Source organism: Dissoconium aciculare (genome assembly GCF_010015565.1).
Source record: "Dissoconium aciculare CBS 342.82 unplaced genomic scaffold K489scaffold_2, whole genome shotgun sequence".
In the NCBI taxonomy this organism is placed as follows: Eukaryota; Fungi; Ascomycota; class Dothideomycetes; order Mycosphaerellales; family Dissoconiaceae; genus Dissoconium; species Dissoconium aciculare.
The window spans coordinates 792,179-814,701 of NW_022984952.1; the positions used below are offsets into that span (position 1 = coordinate 792,179).

At 51.4% G+C, this 22,523-nt stretch overlaps 7 protein-coding genes across 7 annotated transcripts; 2 read left to right on the forward strand and 5 right to left on the reverse strand.

Moving 5' to 3' along the window:
• Positions 1-100: 100 nt before the first annotated feature.
• Positions 101-508, reverse strand: K489DRAFT_313251 (uncharacterized protein; the record flags this gene model as incomplete). The annotated part of the gene is made up of 2 exons (XM_033600925.1): positions 101-181; positions 242-508. 2 exons carry the CDS (start codon positions 506-508, stop codon positions 101-103), a joined length of 348 nt encoding a protein of 115 aa, XP_033463107.1.
• A 180-nt stretch (positions 509-688) lies between these two features.
• On the forward strand, positions 689-7,980 carry K489DRAFT_350349 (uncharacterized protein). Its single transcript, XM_033602421.1, has 2 exons — positions 689-1,321; positions 1,373-7,980. Exons 1-2 carry the CDS (start codon positions 784-786, stop codon positions 7,933-7,935), a joined length of 7,101 nt encoding a protein of 2,366 aa, XP_033463108.1. The 5' UTR covers positions 689-783; the 3' UTR covers positions 7,936-7,980.
• A 620-nt stretch (positions 7,981-8,600) lies between these two features.
• On the reverse strand, positions 8,601-9,636 carry K489DRAFT_406868 (uncharacterized protein; the record flags this gene model as incomplete). Its single annotated transcript, XM_033607301.1, has 3 exons — positions 8,601-9,265; positions 9,325-9,537; positions 9,597-9,636. The coding sequence occupies 3 exons, from the start codon at positions 9,634-9,636 to the stop codon at positions 8,601-8,603; spliced, it is 918 nt and encodes a 305-aa protein (XP_033463109.1).
• K489DRAFT_105714 (uncharacterized protein) lies at positions 9,452-10,514 on the reverse strand. Its single transcript, XM_033598857.1, has 2 exons — positions 10,513-10,514; positions 9,452-10,435 (listed from the first exon to the last, which is right to left on the reverse strand). The coding sequence occupies exon 2, from the start codon at positions 10,337-10,339 to the stop codon at positions 9,803-9,805; it is 537 nt and encodes a 178-aa protein (XP_033463110.1). The 5' UTR covers positions 10,340-10,435; positions 10,513-10,514; the 3' UTR covers positions 9,452-9,802.
• A 2,390-nt stretch (positions 10,515-12,904) lies between these two features.
• On the forward strand, positions 12,905-16,560 carry K489DRAFT_376473 (heme peroxidase). The gene is made up of 2 exons (XM_033603923.1): positions 12,905-16,299; positions 16,372-16,560. Exons 1-2 carry the CDS (start codon positions 12,969-12,971, stop codon positions 16,425-16,427), a joined length of 3,387 nt encoding a protein of 1,128 aa, XP_033463111.1. The 5' UTR covers positions 12,905-12,968; the 3' UTR covers positions 16,428-16,560.
• A 913-nt stretch (positions 16,561-17,473) lies between these two features.
• On the reverse strand, positions 17,474-18,535 carry K489DRAFT_311903 (insert subdomain of RNA polymerase alpha subunit; the record flags this gene model as incomplete). The annotated part of the gene is made up of 1 exon (XM_033600816.1): positions 17,474-18,535. One exon carries the CDS (start codon positions 18,533-18,535, stop codon positions 17,474-17,476), a length of 1,062 nt encoding a protein of 353 aa, XP_033463112.1.
• Positions 18,536-18,930: 395 nt separating this feature from the next.
• On the reverse strand, positions 18,931-22,252 carry K489DRAFT_367338 (glycoside hydrolase family 2 protein; the record flags this gene model as incomplete). The annotated part of the gene is made up of 4 exons (XM_033602857.1): positions 18,931-19,949; positions 20,005-20,087; positions 20,137-21,803; positions 22,244-22,252. The coding sequence occupies 4 exons, from the start codon at positions 22,250-22,252 to the stop codon at positions 18,931-18,933; spliced, it is 2,778 nt and encodes a 925-aa protein (XP_033463113.1).
• Positions 22,253-22,523: the final 271 nt, after the last annotated feature.

The following is a 22,523-nucleotide window of genomic DNA, read 5'->3' on the forward strand; positions in this document are numbered from 1 at the left end:
CGAGTTGATGACCAAAAAGGGCTCGAAGAAAGCGCCCAAAAACGCCAAACGCCTTCGCTAAGCTGAATCAAACCCTTGGATCGCAGAATGTTGACGGCTCCTAGAACACGCCGTCGTGTTCACCAGGCAATCGCTTCACCCGCTTTTGCTCCCAGTTGTCCAAGTCTTTGGCTGCCAACCTCTATACATCGTGTTAGCTCGTGTATTTCTCACTCTCGAGTTTTAGTAACGAGTCTCGTACGTAGTATTCCTCCTGTAGATCGATCTTCCGCTTGTCTTTCCCAATGCCTAGCTCCTCATCCTTCGTCATCTGTCGGACCTTACGGTCATGTCGCTCAAAGCGCAGCGCTGTCGCCGGTGTGAGGAAGAAGCTACCTAGTACCATGGTCGCGATGAACGGCAGGCCGAAAAGTGCGAAAGGGTGTCGCGCGAGCGATGCTCGATATTTGGCCGCTACCGTCGCATTTTGCGAGCTTGACCGAAACTTCTTCGACTGAAATACAGGCATGTTGATGCTGAGTGGTTGTGATGCTAGGTGATTGATGCCATAGAGAGTCGGCCTATAATGACGATGGTTCACTCGGCTGTGTTAAAGTGTATGAGGTCCGATCACGTGATGGCGCGACGGCTCAGTCACGTCCCACTCCGTGAGCTACGACATTTTGGAATGCCTGAATATCGTTCGTCACCTGGGCAAGTTGTGAGAGGCATGTGAGAAGGATGTGTGTGCGTCGGAACATCATGAAATGAGCGTCATGGTGTCGATCACAGACTTCATTCAACATGGCTCGTCGATCTGTCATGATCGAGGGCGGTCGTGCAAATGGCGATGGACCGCCACCTTCGACGCTGGCGGCGCAGATGGTGCAGAATCAGACGCGGCCTGCTACAGATGCCAAACCGGGTGATGAGACCACATTCAAGAACCTCCTGCGGGATATTCTCTACGATGATGGTGCTCAACAAGAGACTGACGTGGTGGTCAATGCCCAGCTCATTCACGTCGTCGCACAAGTCGGACTGACGCCGCTTGCTACCGGAAATCCATTCGCGGACGTAGATGCCGCTGTAGACAGTCTTAAAGTCATTGAACTGACAGTCAAACGTCAGCCAGAAGTGCTCTTCACTGCCCTTGTTTCTGAAGGTCCCCCTCTGCTCCTCGAACTCTTGGCTTCTCTGGTTGTTCTGTACGGTCGACCGAGATCACAGGAACTAGCCATTACACCTGCGATTCTGTCTCTGATCACATCGCTGAGTGCCTCGACAGAATCGTGGCCAAAGACTCGACAATTACGAAGTGTTTTGATAGATTGCGTTGATGGTGAGTGGACTCAGCCTCATCGACAATCAGCCTCCTGACCTATCCCAACAGATGCAATTTCATCGCTCCAGTACTTGAAGCGCTCACTCTCTCCACCCTCCATTGAATTGCCTCCAGCAAGGAGCATATCGCGACTATGGCGCCACGCAAGTACATTGATCACTCTTCCTCATGGGACGCGCTCAACAGTGACAGCTCCAGCAAGCATGTTCCTCATCGCCATAGAGTTGTCACGTGTGCTTAGCATCGAGATCCGGTGGCAACAAGACATCTTCGTCCAGTTGAATCGATTGCTCCCTTGTGCAAGAGCTTGGCTCGAAAAGGCTGGCGCATGGGACCGAACACTAGATGTTTTGCTAGAGCTGCCGTCCGCCACCCTTACTGTCAAATATCTGATCGACGACACTGCAATCCTATTATCCTCACCTAATTTGCAAAAGCGGATCGCCAGTGTATTGATGGGGGGCATCAAGTGTGACGCATCGGCAAACGCTGGTTTGATTATGGCATCTTTACACAATCTGGGCGCTGCTAGCACTTTTGCGACTCTTCATGAAGACCTCAGGATTGCTGTGACGACGTGGCTTTGCAGGTTTGAGGCTGAGTCGAATGCTCCTCATGCCGTGGCTGCACTTCGCGATGGTCTTCGCAATCATGATGAAATGACGGACAGTGATCTCCAAGCACCGTTTCATCTTCTCAGCATTAGCATATATGACAATCAGACCTTTGGATCCCGCAACAAGCGACGAAGAATACGTCAGGCAGACACCGATAAAGTGTCCCAATCGATAACGGTGGCCACCAGCCGCCTGCTTGCTACGGTAGGTGGTGAGAGCCTGTCACAGCTGCAAGAAGTGGTCCCGGCCGTATACACCAAGCTCACGGAAGATTCCAAATGTACAGTCTGGCAGGACCTGACCACCCTATCGGACAACGCGATGCCTGAAGCTATCCGTATTGTTTGTCAGCTTTTCGAGGTTCCCGAGCTGAATCAGAGCAAGGAGCCTCGCATCTTGTCAATGTTGGCATTGAGAGCATGCGCACAAACAACCAAGGATCCTGTTTTACTCGACCTCAAAAGCACAAATTTCGGGAAAGCCTGTACCATGGCTCTGCACAGCTCGATACGTGAGCTTAGAGTGGCCGCAGCATATACATTGCCATTGTTTCTAAGAGATGATCTCCCAGAGCCATTGCGATCCGAGAATCGACAGCTGGCTCTGGAGTTTTTGCGTTCCCTATCTGATCGTGATGCTGCGAACGAACAAGAGACTCTCATCATGGCCTGGGGTCAAGTCGCACTCTCGTGTGGCGAGAAGGAACTCAATTTGGTTCTGCTGCGCTTGGTGGAATATCTTGGTCATCGCAATTCACATGTTTGTGCTGTAGCTGCTACGGAGATTGAAAAGCTTGCTACCATCAGCCAAAAGAGTGTCCTGGACTTGCTGCGCCCTTTTTGGCGCTCGATTGCAGTCTCAGTAGCTCGTGACCTCCTAGTGAAGCCACAGAAGGCACAGCAGCTTGTTGATCTTCTTGAGATGGATCTGAACGCTTTCCTACTTTTGACAGAGAGGGAGACGGTGCCCTCACTCGTTCTCTCGAAGAATCGTGATGTCTTGCAGAAGATTGCTACCGCGAGGGGCAAAGGCGCCACTATCCAAGATGTCTGTCTTTACCCTCGAACCAACCTGGCATCAATCCTTACTCTTATACTCTCTCAGCCAGTCGCTGATCCGGAGGAACTCGTCATTCGATGCCTACAGGAAGTTGCTCCGAGTCTCAAGGGAGTGGACGTTTCAGATCTAATTCAAGCTGATCCAGCAATAGTAGCTTGCGAGATGCTGAAATATTGTAGTGCAGAAAACGAGGCTAGGAAGGCAAAAGCGCATCAGACATTTCGATTGTTCGCCGCCATCGCGGGACGAACTTCAGGGCAACGTCGATCCTCCTTAAAATCTGATCACGCAATGAACGATCTATTCGAGAGGATGATACTGGGGATTCTTTTCCACTTCTCCGAAGCTCTCGAGTCTAGCTCGCAAGCTAGATTCGAGAAGGTGCGTTCTCTAGGAGGTATTGCAGAGATGGTTATCTTGACAAAGGGCCAAGTCTCGCTGGCTCTGCCACAGATACGGGCTTGTCTACAATCTGGCATTGAGCAAGATGCGCTTCGTGACGCTGCATTCGAAGCTTGGCTGTTGGTCCTTTCGGCATTGCATGCTGAGGACATAACACGCATCGTGGATGAGACATTCGCCCTCATCGTACAACACTGGACAGCACTCTCGACAGTTGTGCATGAAAAGATACACAATTCGATAAGTCTCCTCGTGAAGGCTCATAACGAGGTACTGCAGGATAACATCATGACTCTACCCTCACTCGAAGGTATACAGATGCTTGCCAAATTCGCGGCCGAATTCAAGCGGCTTAAGGCCTTGGAAAGCACCGAAAATCACTTCAAGGCGTTTTCAAAACGGCTGAGAGTAGACAGCAACACGGTTGTGCTCCGAGCTCTGCATGAAGTCGTGCCTTTCCTGGAGGCCGAGCAACAATTCATTCACGACAATGCGACAAGTGAGAATCCTGCGCCAACATTCTTTGAGTTTCTCCGGGCTCTGCTCGATACTACGGCAAAAATGTCAAATGTGGACACCACTGCTGCCGAGCTGTGTGGCAAAGCGCTGGGTATCGTAGGCTGCTTGGATCCAAATCGTATTGAAACCACGAGGAAGGAACGGACTGTGATGGCCCTTTCGAATTTTGCTGATGCAGATGAAGCAGTCAAATGGGTCGTTGCATTCCTGGAAGAAGTTCTTGTCAAGACTTTCAAATCTGTCACAAATCCTCGAGCGCAAGGATTTCTGGCCTTCGTCATACAGGAACTTTTAGCCTTCTGCAAGTTCAGAGAAATGGCAACGGTCCGAACGCGCTCATCTCAGGACTTGATTGCGAATCAGCAATGGATGGAAATGCCAGAGCATGTGCGCATCACATTGACACCATTGTTAACGTCCAAATACTCGATAACCGCTGCCCCTGGTGTTAATCCTCCGAATCGAATTTATCCAAGCTTTTCCCCCGACGTGACCCACAGCCAGTGGTTACGTTCCTTGACATTTGATCTGATGCTGAGGGCAACAGGAGACAATGCTAAGAGGCTATTTCTTCTCCTCTCTCGCACGGTGCGCACTCACGATGCCATTGCAAGCTTTCTCTTACCATATGCTGCGCTGAACCTCATCTTGGGCGGAACATCCACAGAATCTCAAGGCCTGTCTTCGGAATTCATTGCCATATTAGAGTGCAAGCCAAACCAGACCGCACAATGGGAGGTCACAAGACTCTGTAGTGAGAGCGTCTTTGCAGTCCTGGACTACATGTCATCATGGCTTCGAGAAAAACGACTGGCCCTGATCGCCATGCGGTCAACTGCTTTCAAGGCCGGAATATCTCCTAATGAGATCGAGGAGATCCAAAGCATGGGCCAAATTGAGACTGTTGAGAATTTCAGCAAAACGATTCCAGCTGTGACAATAGCTAACCGAGCCATGAATTGTGGCTCGGACGCCCGTGCTCTATTCCATTGGGAGCATCATATTCGGCAAAAGCGTTCTTTAGTTCCCAATAACCGCCTACCGAAGGCAGATGAGGAGCTCTATGAAAGATTGTTAGACATATATTCCCAGATCGACGAGCCAGACGGCCTGGAGGGCATCTCCGCTCATCTGAATGTGCTTACCGAGGAGCAACGAGCCATCAACCATAGCAAAGCTGGTCGTTGGACTGCAGCTCAGGCTTGGTATGAGCTCAAACTGGCTGATGAACCTCTCGCGGAATCTGTGCAGACTGATGTGCTTCGCTGTTTGCGCGAGACAGGGCAGTATATTGCACTTCAAAAATATGCAGACAGTTTCCGCAAGACGGGAACTAATCTCGCGTCCCCATCTGACCGGAGTAACATACAACTAGCGCTGGCTGTCGAAGCATCTTTCATGAATGCAGATTTTGCGAGCCTACGCGCTTACGTGCCGAGCACCGCAATCGAATCTGAACAGAGTGCCAACGTAGGCATTGCAAAGATCTTGCTCAGTGCACACGACAAACCTCACGAGTCACTTCTCGAAGACATTCGCAACTTACGTGGACACATCACAAAGGGATTGTCGTTCGGTGCTACAAGCTCGTTGCAGACATGCCACGATGAGCTCTCTCAACTGCATGTACTTTATGAGATTGAAACCCTGGCAAACATCGTCCAATTGGAGGCACCCAAGCTCACGCAACGTCTGAGCCGGAGGTTGGCTGCAGTCGGGTCATACTCACAAAATAAGCAGTATATTCTCGGCATACGTAGAGCAGTGATGGGACTTCGAGGAGAAGTATTTCCAGCGCAAAGTATTGGAGCCGCTTGGCTCGCCACTGCTCGACTGGCACGTCAAACGAACAACGCAAAGACTGCGCACGACGCGGTCCTGAAGGCTTTTGATCGAGGAGAGAAGGGTGCGAAGCTCGAAGAGGCTCGTCTCTTATGGCAGAATGGACATCAAAGACAAGCCATCTCATTGTTGGATTCTGCTATCAACTCAGGTGTCCTTGCGGATCTAGACGAAGGTTCCTATGAGACAACGGCCGAGAGCACCAATGTTCACGGTAAAGAGCAGAACTTGGTCAAGGCGAAAGCTCTGCTGCTGCTCGCGAAGTGGCTTGACGCCTCGGGACAGAGCCAGACAAAGGACATGACGGAAAAGTACCAAATGGCGGCAAGGCAATTCCAACGATGGGAGAAGGGTCACTACTATCTCGGGAAACATTACAGCAAACTTTTGGACGCACAGAAGGCTTTACCGATAGACAAGCGCTCGCATTCGTACGAAAGCGGTGAAATGGCCAAACTGGTCATCGACAACACGTTGCGTTCTATTCCCTTCGGCAATAAATACTGGCATGAGACTATTCCGCGATCGCTGACTTTATGGCTTGAGTTGGGCATGAGCTGTATGTCGAAAGCGCCCAAAGAAGACCAGGCAATGTTCGAAAAGCGCACTAAGTCATTGCAGTTGTGCAATCGACAGCTGCAGAAGTATTTTGATCGTGTGTCTCCTTACGTCTTCTATCCCTCACTGTCACAACTCATATCTCGCATCACGCACCCACATCCCGACGTATGGAAGCTGCTGAGCAACATCCTCATCCGCATAGCTTCGATGCATCCGAGCCAGGCGCTGTGGAGCTTCTTCGCGGTTGTGAAATCTCGGGACACTGTTCGGGTCAGTCGAGGCACGGAGATTCTGCTCAAGCTGAAGGATCCAAAGAACAAATCTTTGAAGACTGAATCCAACAACATTAACCTGGGCGTTATGATCACACAGGGCCAGAAACTTTGCGACGGCCTCCTGCAAGCCTGCGAGACGCCTGTGGAACCTCGCGCTTCCAATGTCAGACTTGGCAGGGACCTCAACTTCAATCATAAATTAGCGCCGTGTCAACTGGTGGTACCGGTAGAGGCAACACTGTTAGCCAGTTCCCCGAGCATGACCGATGTCGATTCTATCCGGCGCCACAAGGCATTCACGCAAGAAAAGATCACTATTCAATCATTTGCCGAAGAGGTTCTGGTGCTTAGCTCACTCCAGCGGCCAAAGAAAATCACCGCGCGCGGGTCTGACGGCAAGAAATATGGATTGCTCTGCAAGCCAAAGGACGACCTACGCAAGGATCAACGGCTAATGGAATTCAACGGTATCATCAACCGAGCACTAAAGCGGGACGACAAGAGTAGCAAGCGCCGACTGTATATCAAAACCTACGCTGTTACGCCCCTCAGCGAGGAATCCGGCACGATTGAGTGGGTGGAAGGCATCAAGCCCATTCGTGACATCCTCCTCGGTATCTACAATCGCAAGGGCATTCGTCCTGATTATACTGGGATCAAGCGGGATCTGGAAGAAGCCTGCAAGGGCCCTAAACATATCCACATCTTCGAGGACAAGGTGCTTTCCGTCTTCCCACCTTCGATGCACGAATGGTTTGCCGAAACATACCCCGAGCCCGATGCATGGTTCGCGGCGCGGCTCCGCTATGCGCGCTCAGCCGCGGTCATGTCAATGACTGGCCACATGCTAGGACTCGGCGACCGCCATGGCGAGAACATCTTGCTGGAGGAGAGCACCGGTGGTGTATTCCACGTTGACTTTAATTGCCTCTTCGACAAAGGCTTGACCTTCGAGAAACCCGAACTGGTGCCATTCCGCCTGACGCACAACATGCAGGATGCAATGGGCCCCTACGGCCACGAAGGGCCTTTCCGAACCTCGTCCGAGCTGACCATGGGCCTCCTGCGTCAGGAACGTGATACTTTGATGACGGTACTAGAGACGTTCCTGTACGACCCGACGACCGACTTCATTGGCAAAAAGAAACGATCGCTGGCCGGTGTGCCAGAGACCCCGTCCGAGATCTTGGAGAGTGTGGCAACGAAACTCAGGGGCTTACTTCGTGGGGAGACTGTGCCTTTGAGTGTGGAAGGCTACGTTGATGCGCTGATTCAGCAGGCGACTAGTCATGCCAATCTGGCGGGCATGTATATTGGTTGGTGTAGTTTCCTTTGACCGTAGATGGACCGTCTCACGAATACCACGCACCGCTTTTTCCCGACTTTGTTGCGTTCCTAGTTGACTCATACGCTATCCCAAAGAAGGGCCATCCCCACCACAAAATCTAGTCGCCCTACAAGGCGTGTACCGGTGATACATGATGTCGCACTCATTTTTCGAAGCACAGCAGCGTCGTATTTCCACAGCTTCATCTTCACACAAAAATAGTGAAAACCATCTCTCTCAATGATTTCCTAGCCTGTGAGTAGGGTTTGGGTTATGCAGACATAACCCTAAGTTGGTCAACCCTCTGCATCGGAGCACATTCCGCCTGTTGGAAAAACAAGGCGCAATTCGGCACAGTGCGCTCCAGCGGGAAAATTTGACTCGCGCGCAAATACTCGCAGAACCGCCTCTCGGTATACAGCAGATGTGTCTGCTAATTTGCTAGAAACGAACACGATACCAGTGTAGCGACTTCCCCATTTTATATTATATGACCCACAAGCATCTAACTCCACCCATGTTTTCATGACATGCGATGTATACGTTTCAGAGAATTTTGTGTATTTCCACACTGATGTGGTCTGTCCCATATAGTACACCAACAGCTCTCTGCCCCAAGCAGCGATTCTGCAATCATGCCTGTTTTTCCTGGCTTTTGTATTGCAACTCCACATTTACATGATGCCCGGGAACATGGCGAAGCGCTTCTTCTTGTACTTTCCAGGAAGCTCCTTCCGGTAACGCTTCTCTTTCTTGACGGCCCAGACGTACATCTGTGCCGAAGCTACGACCGCGAAGACGGCCGTCGACCATGAGCGGTTGACGAGTAGGATTGCGGTCCATGCGAGGAATTCGAAGAAGTAGTTCGGACATGTCACCCAGCCGAAACCGAATCCTTTCGGAACTCCTCGTTCGGTTCCACCAGGTGAGCGCAGTGATCGGAGGATGAGGTGGGTGTTGAGGTTGGCAAGTTCGCCAAAAGCGTAGAGTGCGATGGCGCCGTAGGTCAACGCGGGGATGCTTTCTGCCGCTGTGGGCGAGTTGGGTCCGTATGTGAAGTAGGCGATGAGGAATCCAGACAGGAGCCAGTAGTGGCCGGAGTTCTTGAATATGTTGATGGCGGGCATGGTGGCATTGCTGAAGCGGTGGACGAAGAGCGTCTCGAACTCACGCTTGACGAAGTGCAGGGTGATCAGGATGCACGAAATCGTCTGAAGCTTGGATGGCTCGCTGGTGACGCCGCTGTAGATGTATGGGCGGAGGTAGTAGAACAGCGGGTGGATGAGGAGTGGTCCGAGATACTCGATGATGAATACAGTCCGCCATGCGATTTGTACGCCTGAGGATGGTCTGTAATCAGCAAGGTGATTCCAAGTTCGGCGAGTTTGCCCGACATACCAAGATCCTTCACCTGGACGACGCTTCCTTCCTTGAGATCCAGGCTGCTGATAGTGGTGTCCCTGTTGTTTGGGATGAGGGTGCCATCTTCCTTGGTGATGCGCAAGCGATGGATAGAGAATTTGGCCTCGTTGGCCAGCCGGCTGTATAGATCGGCTCCAGTGCCTTGAATGTAGATGCTCGTCTCCTTGGGAAGCTTTGGGATACGCTTGCCTTTTGCCAGAATTGAGTCAGTGTTACCCTGGTCTGTGCAGCGTCGGGAAGCAATGTACCTCTCGATTTGACCGTCAAGGTCACAGGTTTGGAAGCCATGTCTTTCCGATGGTTTTGCGAGTGTCCAAGATGCGATGGTTTACTCGGCCAGAGTGCAGCTTACAAAAAGTCGTTGGATTGTCGGTCCCTCAATGCTAGCGTGACAAGCGGCGAGAGCTTCCCGCCAGGATGATTAGAGGTCATTTCCGTAGCCAGGGCTGATAATTCATGTCTGCCTGAGGATGCAAACTAAATATGCGCCTGCACACGTAACAATCTGTGGGCTAGGGAATTGTGCGCATCTGATCTCTCCCGAGGTCAACATCGCTCGACAACGATACTTTCGTCTAACCAGTGCACCTGCGTGGAGCTGTGCCACACTGTGGTTGATGAGAATAGCCCCAAAATGAGAACAATTTGAGGTTTTTATCATCCGCCGAGAAAGTCGCGGTGGTGTGTGTCTGTAGGTGTGTATTGATCCAGATTGGTGCATGTGTGTACGCCTAACAATCGGGCGGGCGGGCGAGCGTGTGGCGGCGCCCCCGGAGGGAAGCACTGGGAAGGAGCAGGCGGAGATTCCGGGCAAATGTGGTGGTAAAAGTGGTGGCGTGAGTTTCACCCTGGAGGCGTCAAGGCGGAGATGTCCGTTCGGCTGCGTTATTGGGTGCCCAGGTGTTTCCGCTGCTGCTTTCAACCCACGTATATTGTGCGAATGCATGTCACCTGGGCACTGTAAGAACGACTCGGGATGCTTCAGGTTCATGCGGCTCGTCCTATCCCTGATGGAAACATCTCTTGCTACTGCATCGTAAGCTATCCTCGCTGCAAGTGCTTTGCCTCCTTGGATCGAACCGCGATTCTATTACGATTAGCCCTGGAGGTCCTCTGTCGGTGTCTCGTGTCTCGAGGGTGAAACTTAACGATACATCCACGTACCTCGGGCTACCTACAGTAGTAGGCAGGTAGAATCGACTTCGGAGATTTTCAGTAGCACGTGTCCGCCATAACCAAGATGTGTTCACACCAGCGCTAATAGATGATTCGTTTCATCTCCGCCTCCTTCTCGCAGAGCGTCGACATCGGACAGTTCAGCAGTTGGAGCATACTTTGTACATTAGGATGTCACAGTGTACGGTATCTGAAAAGGACCCCCGAACGGGAAGCCGAGATACAGTATATGGCACACGAGGGCTGGCGCTGGCGAACGCCTTGCCAATCTTTCTTCCCTGCAGGGTCTGTTGGAACGATTCGACTTTCCGACGCCAAAGTCTTAAGAGACTGAGGCCACCAATGAAAGCCTGTGATGATTCCCCAGCTGAATACTGTTCTACTTTCAGGACCACATGAGCCGCGATCATGTCTGAATATGTCAGAATATCGATTGACAGGATGAAGCTGATGACGATGCTGACGTCCCTGACGGTTCCAATGGAAGGCGTCCCCTGTCAGGAATCCAGCACCGGTGAGCTTATGTTACAGCCCTGGAGTAGATGCATTCGGCTGACGGGGCCAATTCAGGTGATGCAACCTTGTTATCATCATCGTCATGATCACCATCAGCCTCCCAATGTCTATCTCGTGCTAAAAACCAATCAAGAGTGCGCTGACTTGTGAGCAATCCAGTCGGCATAAGAGGGAATTTAGCGCCGTGAGCGCTGCGCAGCAATGCGGTCTTGTGTGATGCAAAGGTAATCATTCTGAATTGACCATATCGCAGACACGAATGTGGTGTCCAAGACATGTGTACATTGCATGCACACGTGCTTAATTTACGTGAACAGGCCCAGAGCGACAAGAACGTGTGCTCGACCAATCCTTTACGGCGGATACTGGCCGACGGACCATGTGCGCAAAAACGCCCACGCCACGATCTCGGCGTATCAGAGTAGCGCGACACTGGTGGCCTCACGCATGCATAAACGGTCACATCCTGCCCAGGTGCACAATGGGATGATTGAGGCTTGCTCGGCACGACATCCCCTGCTTTCGTTTGGGAAACTCCTCCATTCGAGTATTGTATCTGATACTTCTCATACAGTGAACAAGCCGCGATGGGGTGCCTCGATTGATGTCGTCCACCTGCCTAGTAAGCTTGAGGTATGTACTGTGGGAATTACTGGAGTACCTAGTAGGTTTAAGCTTCGTAACACAGAAACCGTAAATGTTTCCACAGCCTCATCGGAGTCTATAATTATACCTAGATAGTAGTCACAAAAGAAAGCAGCCCGAGCGTACAAGATGTGCGGGTGAGACGGGAGGGGGAATGGCGTGTCGTACTGTGTGGTTCTCGCACGCAAGTCATTCATTCATTCATTCATTCATTCATTCATTCATTCGTTCGTTCATGTTCATCGTCATCACATAGACGAGATGGATGCAGCAGCAACATCAGAAGCGATGTATGAGAGAGTAGGGTGTGTACTTACAGTATGTACATGGAAGAAAATGGAAATGGTAATGCTTCGGAGGCCCCGTTAGCCTCAGCCGCCACGAGCGGTTTGGGGCCATTGGCAGCTGGAGTCTAAACTTTTTGTCCCATGCGCCAGTCCAATAACGAGTGGACAAGGGACATCTGCAAGCGACAAGGAAGGGGGGCCTGGATGCTCTCAGGTGAGAACATGCATGGACTGTACTGTATGTATATACAGCATCTTGAGGATATAATGAACTGTGCGTGTCGCCCGGTTCAACTTCTTCTTGTACTGTATATCAGCCACTTTGTCGGTCGAATTTATTCCCAGTAACCATATCTCTCATTCCTCCTCATCGATATCCCTCATCATTCGGCTTTGCTCAAACACCTTGGCACTCCTCATCCGCCCGTTGATACTCATCAAGAGGACCTGTGTGCTCGGTGCCGCATTGTTGGTCGACACTGCCGCGATTGCCCTCTGCGGCCCGGACCTGTGCGTTCCACTGATTTGGAGCCACAATTTGGCTGTGTTCCCGCATACAGCAGAAAGACTTCGCCTGGAGAGGCCTGACATTCATGTAATGTACGTACGGTACTTTCTTCCAACTGAGACCTGATGTTGTGCCTCCATGGCTGTATGCGGGCTGTTCATTATGCGTGCGTCGTATCAGCCGTGTGCGATCGCGTCTGTGTGCGCAACCTCGAGTGCCATCGCAATGCCGAATCGCCAGCATTATACATGCCATTTCGAGTTCTGGCGAAATGGCTTATAGCCGGCCGCGAGAATGATCAAAATAAATACTCAGCGGATCACTGACCGTCAGAATAGATGGCGACCATCAATGTGAAATCTCCAAGGCCTCAAAGCAAAGTCTTCCGTTGGCACGAGTCCAGCGTGTCCACAGAGTCAACATCTTCGACAGAGCAGTTGCCACCAGAGCCGCAGCCGCCATCAGAATTCACAAAATGGCGACAGGGCATGACCTCGTCTGTCAGGAAGGTCAAATCCCTCTTGAAGGCCTCGGCTGCACCTCTCGAGACTGGAACGGGCGACGGCTCCGTCCTTGTTGAGGCAAAAAAGCCCAACTTGACGAGGGAACTGAGTCATGCCATGCGCGACATCATCGGCCTCGAAAAGAAAACCCTCGAGGGCCTCATCGAGACCTTCCAAGATGGACTTCTCGGTATTCCGATGGACGACAAACACTACTTGATGGAGTCAATGGTCGCAGCTGCTTGCAAGACAGAAAACAGCATGCAGAAGCAAATCACGGAGTTGTTGGTCACCACCCTCTGGACCGACCTTGAGCACCCACCTCAGACATTACTTGGCGAGGATTACAAGTTTCGTCAGCCCGATGGTAGCAAAAACAGCTATCTACTCCCAAACATGGGAAAAACTGGCATGCCGTATGCGAGAACTATCGCGACTCAAAAGATTCGACAGGCGGTACTGCCTGACCCTGGCGTTCTATTCGATTCGCTCATGGCGCGGAGAAGCCCCAACGGAACCAAACACCCCAACCGTATCTCAAGTATGCTATTCTACATCGCATCCATCATCATTCATGATATCTTCCGCACCGACCACGAAGACTTCAATAAGTCAAACACCTCTTCGTATCTCGATCTGGCACCTCTGTACGGTAGTACTTGGACCGAGCAGAAGAACATGCGGACCATGGAAGACGGCAAGATTCATCCAGATTGTTTTAGTGAAAGCCGTCTTTTGGCCTTTCCGCCAGGCGTCGGAGCCATCCTAATCATGTTCAATCGCTACCATAACTACGTTGTCGAGCAGCTTGCGGCCATCAACGAGGATGGGAGATTCACTGACACTGGTGCAAAGGTCGACCGTGGCTATAACCACGAAAAGGCAGAAATGATCGACAAGCGCGACGATGACTTGTTCCAGACCGCTCGTCTCATCACGTGCGGCCTATACATCAACATCATTTTGATCGATTATGTCCGCACAATCCTGAACTTGAACAGAACCAATGACAATTGGCAACTAAACCCACGCATACCCGTCAAAGGTGGGCCGCCAGTCGGCACGGGTAACCAATGCTCGGCCGAGTTCAATCTCGTGTATCGTTGGCATTCTGCAGTTTCTGATAGGGATGACAAGTGGACGCAACAGTTATTCAAGGAGCTGCCCCTTCCGGACAGACTAAAGGAACCTGGCGTCGATGTCTCTGCCCCTGAGAACATTAGGGACTTCCTCAGGACGCTCGGGCATATGGAGGCGAATAACATGCGAACCGACCCGTGGAATCGTCAGTGGCCCGCGCTTGCCTCGGAGAAGCTCACCCGTAAGACAGAGGGCCCATATAAGGGCTTCTACGAGGACGACGAGCTAGCCAAGATCTTGACCGAAAGCATTGAGGACTGTGCCAATGCAATGGGTCCTCAGCAAGTACCAACGATCATGAAGGCCATCGAAGTCTTGGGTATCCAGCAAGCGAGAACATGGAAATGTGCGACACTCAATGAGATGCGAAAGCGCTTCAATCTCAAGCCTCATGAGAAATTTTCGGATGTCACCTCGAACAAGGAGGTTGCAGAAGCGCTCAAGCATCTTTACGATACTCCAGACCAGATCGAAATGTATCCGGGACTCGTCGTCGAGGATGCAAAAGTGCCTAAACTGCCTGGCTCAGGTCTCTGCCCATCTTTCACCACATCTCGCGCAGTCCTCTCGGATGCGGTTGCGCTCGTGCGCGGCGACCGCTTTTACACCTCCTCTTACACACCCGCCCTCCTTACGAACTGGGGATATCAAGAGGCCAGCTCCGATCTGGAGATCGATAATGGCTGTGTCTTATACAAACTCTTCTTGCGGACGCTCCCACAATCCTTCGATCCAATGTCAATCTATGTGCATTATCCGCTGACCATTCCCGACGAGACGAAGACTATTCTACAGCTTCTTGAGAAGGACCATCTGTACAATTTTGACAAACCAAAACCCATTGCACATCCTAAGGTCGTCTTTAGTTACGACGCTGCTGTGAAAATCATGAGTGACCAGGATAACTTCCGCGTCACATGGGGTACAGCTATCGAATATTTGATGGGTTCCGACGCGAAGGACTTCATGCTTGCAGGCGATGGTCCCGCCAACGCCAAATCGAGACAATTCATGGAGAAGTTCCTGTACCAAGGCGGCTCGTCTCGAGGCATGCCTGCAGGTAACGAGAAGTGGCTGAAGGCCGTCCGCGAATTCTACGAGGACACCACCACGAAGCTTCTTAAGGAGAAATCATACAAACTCGCGGGCGTCAGCCAGGTCGACATTATCCGAGATGTCGGCAACTTGGCACATGTACATTTCGGCGCAGAAATGTGGAGCATCCCTCTAAAGACGGATGACTTCCCGGGTGGAATCTTGAGGGAGGATGACTTGTACAAAATCATGTCGGCAGTTTTCATCTGCGTCTTCTTCGACCTCGATCCCGCGAAAAGCTTTTTCCTGCGTACGAAAGCTCGGGAGGTCACCCAAGCTCTCGGAATGCTACTGAAAACGCAGGTGACATTGCTCAAGACCACTGGTTCATTCGCAGAGAGCTTCATTCACGCTTTCAATCCGCAAACGGCTACGCTCAAGGATTACGGCGCGCACATGTTACTACAGATGGTCAAAGCCGAACCCAACATCGCCAAACTCGTTTGGGGTAATATCATGGGTACTGCAGGAGGCATGGTCGCGAACCAGGGTCAGCTGTTTGGCCAGGCGATGGATTACTTCTTCACCGAGGGCAAGGAGTACTTGCCCGAGATCAACCGGCTTGCCAAGCTCGATACACCCGAAGCCGACGACACTCTCATGCACTACCTCATGGAGGGCGCTCGCCTGCGAGGCGAGACAGGTGCCTTCCGCTGGGTCGAGAACGACATCACAGTCGTCGATAAGACCGCTCTTTTCGAGGTGACGCACCACTTCAAGAAAGGCGACAAAGTCATGGTCAACTTCAAGGCCGCCGGCCGCGACCCGAAATACTTCCCGAACCCGGACAAGCTCGACCTGACGCGCGACATCGAGAGCTACCTCACGCTCGGCTATGGACCGCACCAGTGCCTCGGCCTGCCCATGACACGTGTCGCGCTGACCACGATGTTGAAGGTCATCGGCCGCCTTGAAAACCTCCGCCCGGCGCCCGTCTCCATCGGCAAGGAGCGCACCACGAGCCAAGTCAAGAAGATCGTCAAGGAGTTCGAGCCTGGCGATTCGGCCACCTTGCCCGAGAGCTGGCACTACCATATCTACCTGACTGAGGATTGGGATGGGTTCTTCCCGTTCCCAACTGGTAAGTCTATACAACCCCTTCACCCCCGCTTGGAAAGTGTGACTGTGCCGATGCTGACTGTTTTCCTCACAGCTCTGAAAATCAACTGGGACGGCGATGTGCCAGACGTCAAGCGTCGAGCTGAATGATCACGGAGACAGAGATGATACCACCTCAGGAGTTTAATTTTATGCTTTTGTAGGATTACGTTTCACAGGCGTTGGTAATGTTTTGGGATACCTAGGTACTGATTGAATAGTTGAACAATTTCTATGATTTGAATGACTTGACTCTCGCAATTTTTGCAAAATGCCTTTTTCGCGTGTAATTTTGGCCGTTGATATCTTCCGCACCGTGTGACACAAGGGGCAACTTTGCAGACTCTCGGATGCGCCTAGGTAATGTCTTATTCACAAGGCAGTTCATTTTTCAGCCAAGGATTCCGAACGTAACGCCATGATGCAGAGATCTTTATTTGCATTCGCGAATCCATAGACAATCATCAGATATTCAGTGCTGTTGTAATCATTTGCTCGTAAAAATCGTTTCAAGTATTCCCTTGACAGCCGGCCAAAGCCGCCTCAATAAAATCTGTCATGTCAGAAACGCTACACTTTCGTTGGACGGATGTGTTGTCCGACAGGTAGCATAGGGAAAATGAAAAGGCAAGTCTCAGTTTGCTAGGCAAGCATAGCACTTTCCCATTTCTCTCATAGCGCCCCGCCAATGCGATATGTCAAAGCATCCTCTGTTGGAGATCTGGCCAGCACAGCATGGCATTGTCCGATTTCCTTCACGCGAGTCTAATTCCATGTACTCGGCAGCAGCCGGAGGCGACAGTGTTTGAGTCATCTGCAACCGCTGATATTCTCGGTGCTTTGCAATGGCGATCCCGCCACACCGGTTCGCTGTAAAATGCGGCACAACACTCGCCTGGGCATGCTTGTGATGCCCGTCTTGACGGCTGGGCAAGGCGCCATCGCAAGCTCTGGCTACGGCAGCAACATGCGCTTTCGATGGGTCGTGGTATCAACGTTTGTCTGTGGGCGAATGTGTTCCGCACGGGGGCACCAATATTGCTTGATGATCTGCCCGCGGCTTCGTGTTACTCCCTCATCGCGCTCAAAGCTCGAGCGTTCGAGCAAGATAGGACATAATGTCCCACTCGCGTGTGCACTCAAGCATCGCGGTTGGATCAGTAATTGCGCTGTCCGTAGGGTGTTGCCTGACCATAGACGCTCTGCTGCCCGTTACCACCATATGCCGGTGTCGTGTAGCCCGGGTCTTGTCCATAGGACGTGCCGCCGCCACCACCGTACGCACTTTGCCCACCGTACTGTGTCGTCCCACCATTTGCCATGCCATCTGGACTGAAACCACCGAAGCCATTCGCCTGACCTTGCTCCGACTCGGCGTCAAGGTTGTGGATGATGTTGGCCAACTTGTTCTGCAATACGCGAATGCTGGAGTGAAGGATTTGATCTGGCGGCATAACGCCGGTCCCCTCAAGATTGATGTAGAAGTTTGACGGCTCAGCCTTGTAGTCGAAAGGTTCGCCTTCCTGAGGCGGCTCTTCCCATTGTCCGTTCTTCTCCGGCTCCGGCCACTCTTCCTTGGCGTTAGATTCGAACCAGTATGTGGTGTGTCGAAGCTTGTTCCAGGGATCATATTCGAACCCGATGGCTGCCGTCGGTGCCCACTTCGCATGCTCCTTCGCGATTCCTTTCTTCGCTATGCATTTGAATTTCAGCTCTTGGCCCTTACGCAACTGCGCAATCAGCGGGCCATTGCCTGCTTCGTCCATAATGATAGGGTGGCCTCTTGGTGGGAGCTCGTCTCCAGAGTTGCCATTGTTCAGTGGCTGATTGTATCCATTCCCCATCGAGTCGACGTAGAGATCCTTGGCGAAGACTTTCACGTTTTGGGCACTATTCCTGTTGGCCACATGTAGCCGTAGAACCACACTACAGTTGTCGCAGTATTCATCACAGGTACATTCTCGGAAATCGACCATATCGTCGACGCCCTTGGTGCTGAGAGGCAGCAGACCGAGTCTGTGTGCTAGGAACTCATCCGCAAGGACTGAGGTGTTCTTTTCAATTTCGACCAGATCGATGGCAATTGTCGGGACCTCGGCGAGCATAACTCGTCGTAGGGAGTTCGCAAAGGAAAGCGTTGTGTTGGAAAGCCGAAAATTGATTGTGGTGCGATTCGCATCCCGGATAGTCACCTTGGGACCGGAATCGTCACCATCCATAGCGAAGTCCATGGCCATACTGGAGGATTATGTCGTGTGTGAGCCACACGGTCGTTTAGATGCCGGAACCTTTTTGCTGATTGATGGACGTGCGGAAAGCACCATCAAAAGTCACCTCCAGCTTGCGGCTTCATGAAACACGGGATTCGCGCCGGCAAAACTCCGGGAGACCAGTCGCGTGTTGCGCGTTTGGCGGTGTGCAGGCACTCGACGAACCTTCTCCAGATTATCATTGATGAACCAAGTCACCTTTGCCTTTACGCACATATGCAATGTCTGACTCAGGAAAATATCGATCCTTCATCGAAAGCCAAGTAATGCGCTGTTGTGATTCACGGGAAAAATTTGTGGTCGCTTTACCCGCCTCTTTCCGACACGATCATTTGTACATCATTTCAATCGGCCAACGTCAGATTCCATAAACTCTGCACAGTAACACCATGAACCCATTGCCCGCCTGTCGTATCGCTTATCACAGTATAGCTGACTTCCCGCGGTTCATTCGGCGCGAGCCAGAACCCATTGCTATCAAAATTCAGGACTGGACCGGCTGGGTAATCCAACCAGACGAACGCGGCAATGCCTGTTCTAGCGATCACGGTGAAGTTCTTCGTCGTAGAGCAGTACTGTAGCTGGAGGCCGGGATCGACAAGACTCGCCTTACTTAATGAGGTAGGGTGGAACCAGTTGTCGTGCCAGAACTTTTGCGTGGTCTTGTTATTAGGTAGCCTTCCCTCCGCCTCAACTTCCATTTTCATGACAAGATTGTTGAGGTCAGTTGCAGGGAACCCATCGACCAAGCTCTGGAAAATCCTTGTGCTGTTGATTGCACCAACCTCGAAGTTACGCGAAGTGGACGCAGATTTGTACTTTTTACCAGTCCAGTCATACCAAGATAGATGAATGCTACCACTGACAGATTCCCACAGATCTGATGTCACCCACACGCTGAGATCGCCACTTGTACGATTGTAGTGTGGAGCAATGATCACAGGCTCGTAGCTGTGCTTGACGGCATAATGAACGACTTTCCATCGTCCATCGTATTCGACAGATGCCCAAGTTGGAGCAACCCATATGTCTTCGAGCTGCCAGTACAATGAGCCGAGCTGGCGATTTGGCAGCCCGGACCCTCGCCGATAAAATTGGATTTCTGAGACATAGAGCTCTGCCTGGTAGAGTTGTGTTGCATGGCACCAAGCAGAGAAGTTGGCAGCTGAGTTTGTTTTGTTTGGAGTCGGAAACCATGCTTGAACAGCCCTAGTCATTTGCCCCTGGCCAATTGAAGACGTTGCCGTGTCGGAAGAATTGAGTCCTCCTGGCGGCGGATGCTGATTACGTAGCATAACCATAGTTGAATTGAAATGCAAATCGTTCTCCGAGATCTGCTGCCTCCAGGACTGGATAGACGGCACTGTGGTATAATCAGATAAGGTCAACGAGCCCCGGAAGTGAGCGCGGGTACTCACTTGAATGGAAGCCGAACTCGTTTGAAAATCGCCCTACAGGATATGCGTCATCGTTATACAGGGCGCTGGGGTCGTAATTGTAGCTGCGACGAGTCAGCATCAAATATCGTGACAATTCCACCACCAACTCACAAGTCTGTCTCCCCATAGATACTTCCAGCGGTGCGGTTGAAGTATCGTTCGGTGATTGGGTTTGGATTACTGAAGTTCAGGCTGAGCCAGCCGTTGCTTGTCGAGCTGGGTGTATATCCGATGCTTTTAGTATTTCCGAACACGACCGGCGAAAGTGTTTCAAGGAAGAGCTTCTCATACTCGGCCATGTACCGGGGGAGTTTGTCTGGTGCGGAGTTGTTAACCAAAACCAATTCCAGATTCTCCAATTCATTACCTCCTGCCCACAGGGCGAGGGATGGATGGTGGTTGATTCTCCGGACTTGATATTCAGCCTCCCGCCGAACATTTTCCAGGAAATCTTGGTCAACAGGATATAATGCGTCCCCAAATTCGAACTCAGACCACAACAAAATGCCCATCTCATCGGCGAGGTCGTACAGAAAGTCTGGCGAATATGCGCCACTTGCCCAAATCCTTAGCATGTTCTGATTACCTGCAACGACCGAATCGAAAAGCTGCCGAACCTTGACTTCCGTTACTCGAGGCCAAAAAGCATCAGGAGGGATGAAGTTCGAGCCCTTGGCGTAGAACTCTTGGCCGTTGATCTCAAAGTGCCAATTGTTCCCAGGTGCAATACCCTGAGCAAGCTGAGTCGCAGAGATGGGCAACTCGTTAAGCACAATCGTACGAAATCCGATTCGCTTCGTTATCGTCGCCAGTGTGACATTAGTAGCCGAAACGACATCGACGGTAAGATGATAGAGAGTTTGTGGCCCCATATTCACAGGCCACCAAAGCTCGACGATGTCTTGGGAGATCGTGGTCAATCCGGTGATCGCCTTGCCCGAGACGTTGAGCCCCTCAAGTTGACCGCAAGCCATGGTTGTTGTATTGGCCAAATCGGCGAGTTTGTATCGCATCGAAATGTTCGCCGGTGGCATTCCCAGGAGATCCATGCTGACGTTGATAACCCAAGGTTTGTCCTGTTCCGGAGGAAGCAAATTCATTTGGCCTTGACGGTGGACATCGATGATACTATTATGTACGTAAATATTGCCAGCGTTCAATTGTATTAGCCTTGCTGGCTGCCACGGGCCGGCAGGCGCAAATGCAGGTCCCCAATCCCATCCGAAATCACTTTGCTCCTTACGGATGAACCAACGATTGGGAAATTCATACACCTGCTGGACGCCTGGAGGCCAGGTTTGGTTTGACTTGGATGCAATCTCATTTGCGATGACCGGGGCCGATCCGAAATTCAAAGTGATGATACGATCCCATGGAGCGCAGTCTTGCACGATTTCCGATACGTCGAAGTAGTATTGTCTAAATTGGTTGTCTGTGTTTGCTATGTGCTCTCCACAGAACGCGATGGAAGCGAATGTATCCAGGCCATTAAAGACTAGCCATGTACTATCCCAGTCGTGTGTGAGGTCCTGAATGGGATCCGATGTGTATGTCCAATTGTTCCAGGCGACCCATCGAAGGTTGAAGTTGTTCAAACCGTAGTATGGGTCCCCTATGACTTGATTCGACAAAAGGTCGAGGTGAACATGGCTAGGCAATTGAGCAGGTACGGAGATGTTCAGCGAGGGATTTGATAGTGTCCAGCCGTTTCCGACAAGGTCGACGATGTTGACCAAAGCTGACGCATTGGTGGCGGCCAGAAAAGCATTGAAGACTGGCTGTATCATGGCCGCGATGTCATGTCCACCCAGAAGCAATGTTGAGTTTTGAGCTCCTCCTATATGTACTTCGAGCTCAGGTGGTGGAGATTTGCCTCATGATCGTTGTCTAAAGCAAGGCTTCGTCCATTTGACTACATGCCGATTCATATGCTCCTTGTGACCGAGCAGCGCTACTATGGAGCCCCCGACTATAAGGTACTGTGTTCGTTCCGCCTTTGCATATTTAGTGTCGAGACGAGAATAAACCATGCTCGCGCGGATGACGTCAGTGGCCTGGTAAATACTGCATCCATCAGCAGAGCGCCCGAGTACTTGCGTGGAGATGTAGCATACAATAACCACATGCGGGATCACAGTACCACCCATCACAAGTTTTCACTACGCGCAACATGGAAAGACTTCGTGTAAGTATCCACGTAGATATGAGCTGAACTTACGATCGACATGGTGTTGGTGCAGAACCTGCTGTATTCAGGTCATCTATCTATTTTCTCTTATTATGGGCTCCGTCCCTGGATCCTCTGGCTGTGCCCATATCATACATGTACCTTGCACATAACCTTCGCCCAAATCCTTGTGAGCCCCGAGTTAACAGTGATAGATGTCATGACCGTTGGCCCCCCCGACTATGGGAAACAGCCGGATCGAATCACTCTTGCAGACTTCGGCATGAGATGGCCCAAGTCGGTCATTTGCACTTCCAAGGTTGCGAAAAGG

Excerpts from the sequence above, each read along its gene's own strand:
- K489DRAFT_350349 (XM_033602421.1), top strand. The coding sequence starts at position 784 with ATGGCTCGTCGATCTGTCATGATCGAGGGCGGTCGTGCAAATGGCGAT. Across the intron at positions 1,322-1,372 it reads TTTGATAGATTGCGTTGATG|ATGCAATTTCATCGCTCCAG; the intron begins GTGAGTGGACTC and ends CTATCCCAACAG.
- K489DRAFT_105714 (XM_033598857.1), bottom strand. The coding sequence starts at position 10,339 with ATGAACCTGAAGCATCCCGAGTCGTTCTTACAGTGCCCAGGTGACATG.
- K489DRAFT_376473 (XM_033603923.1), top strand. The coding sequence starts at position 12,969 with ATGACCTCGTCTGTCAGGAAGGTCAAATCCCTCTTGAAGGCCTCGGCT. Across the intron at positions 16,300-16,371 it reads GTTCTTCCCGTTCCCAACTG|CTCTGAAAATCAACTGGGAC; the intron begins GTAAGTCTATAC and ends TTTTCCTCACAG.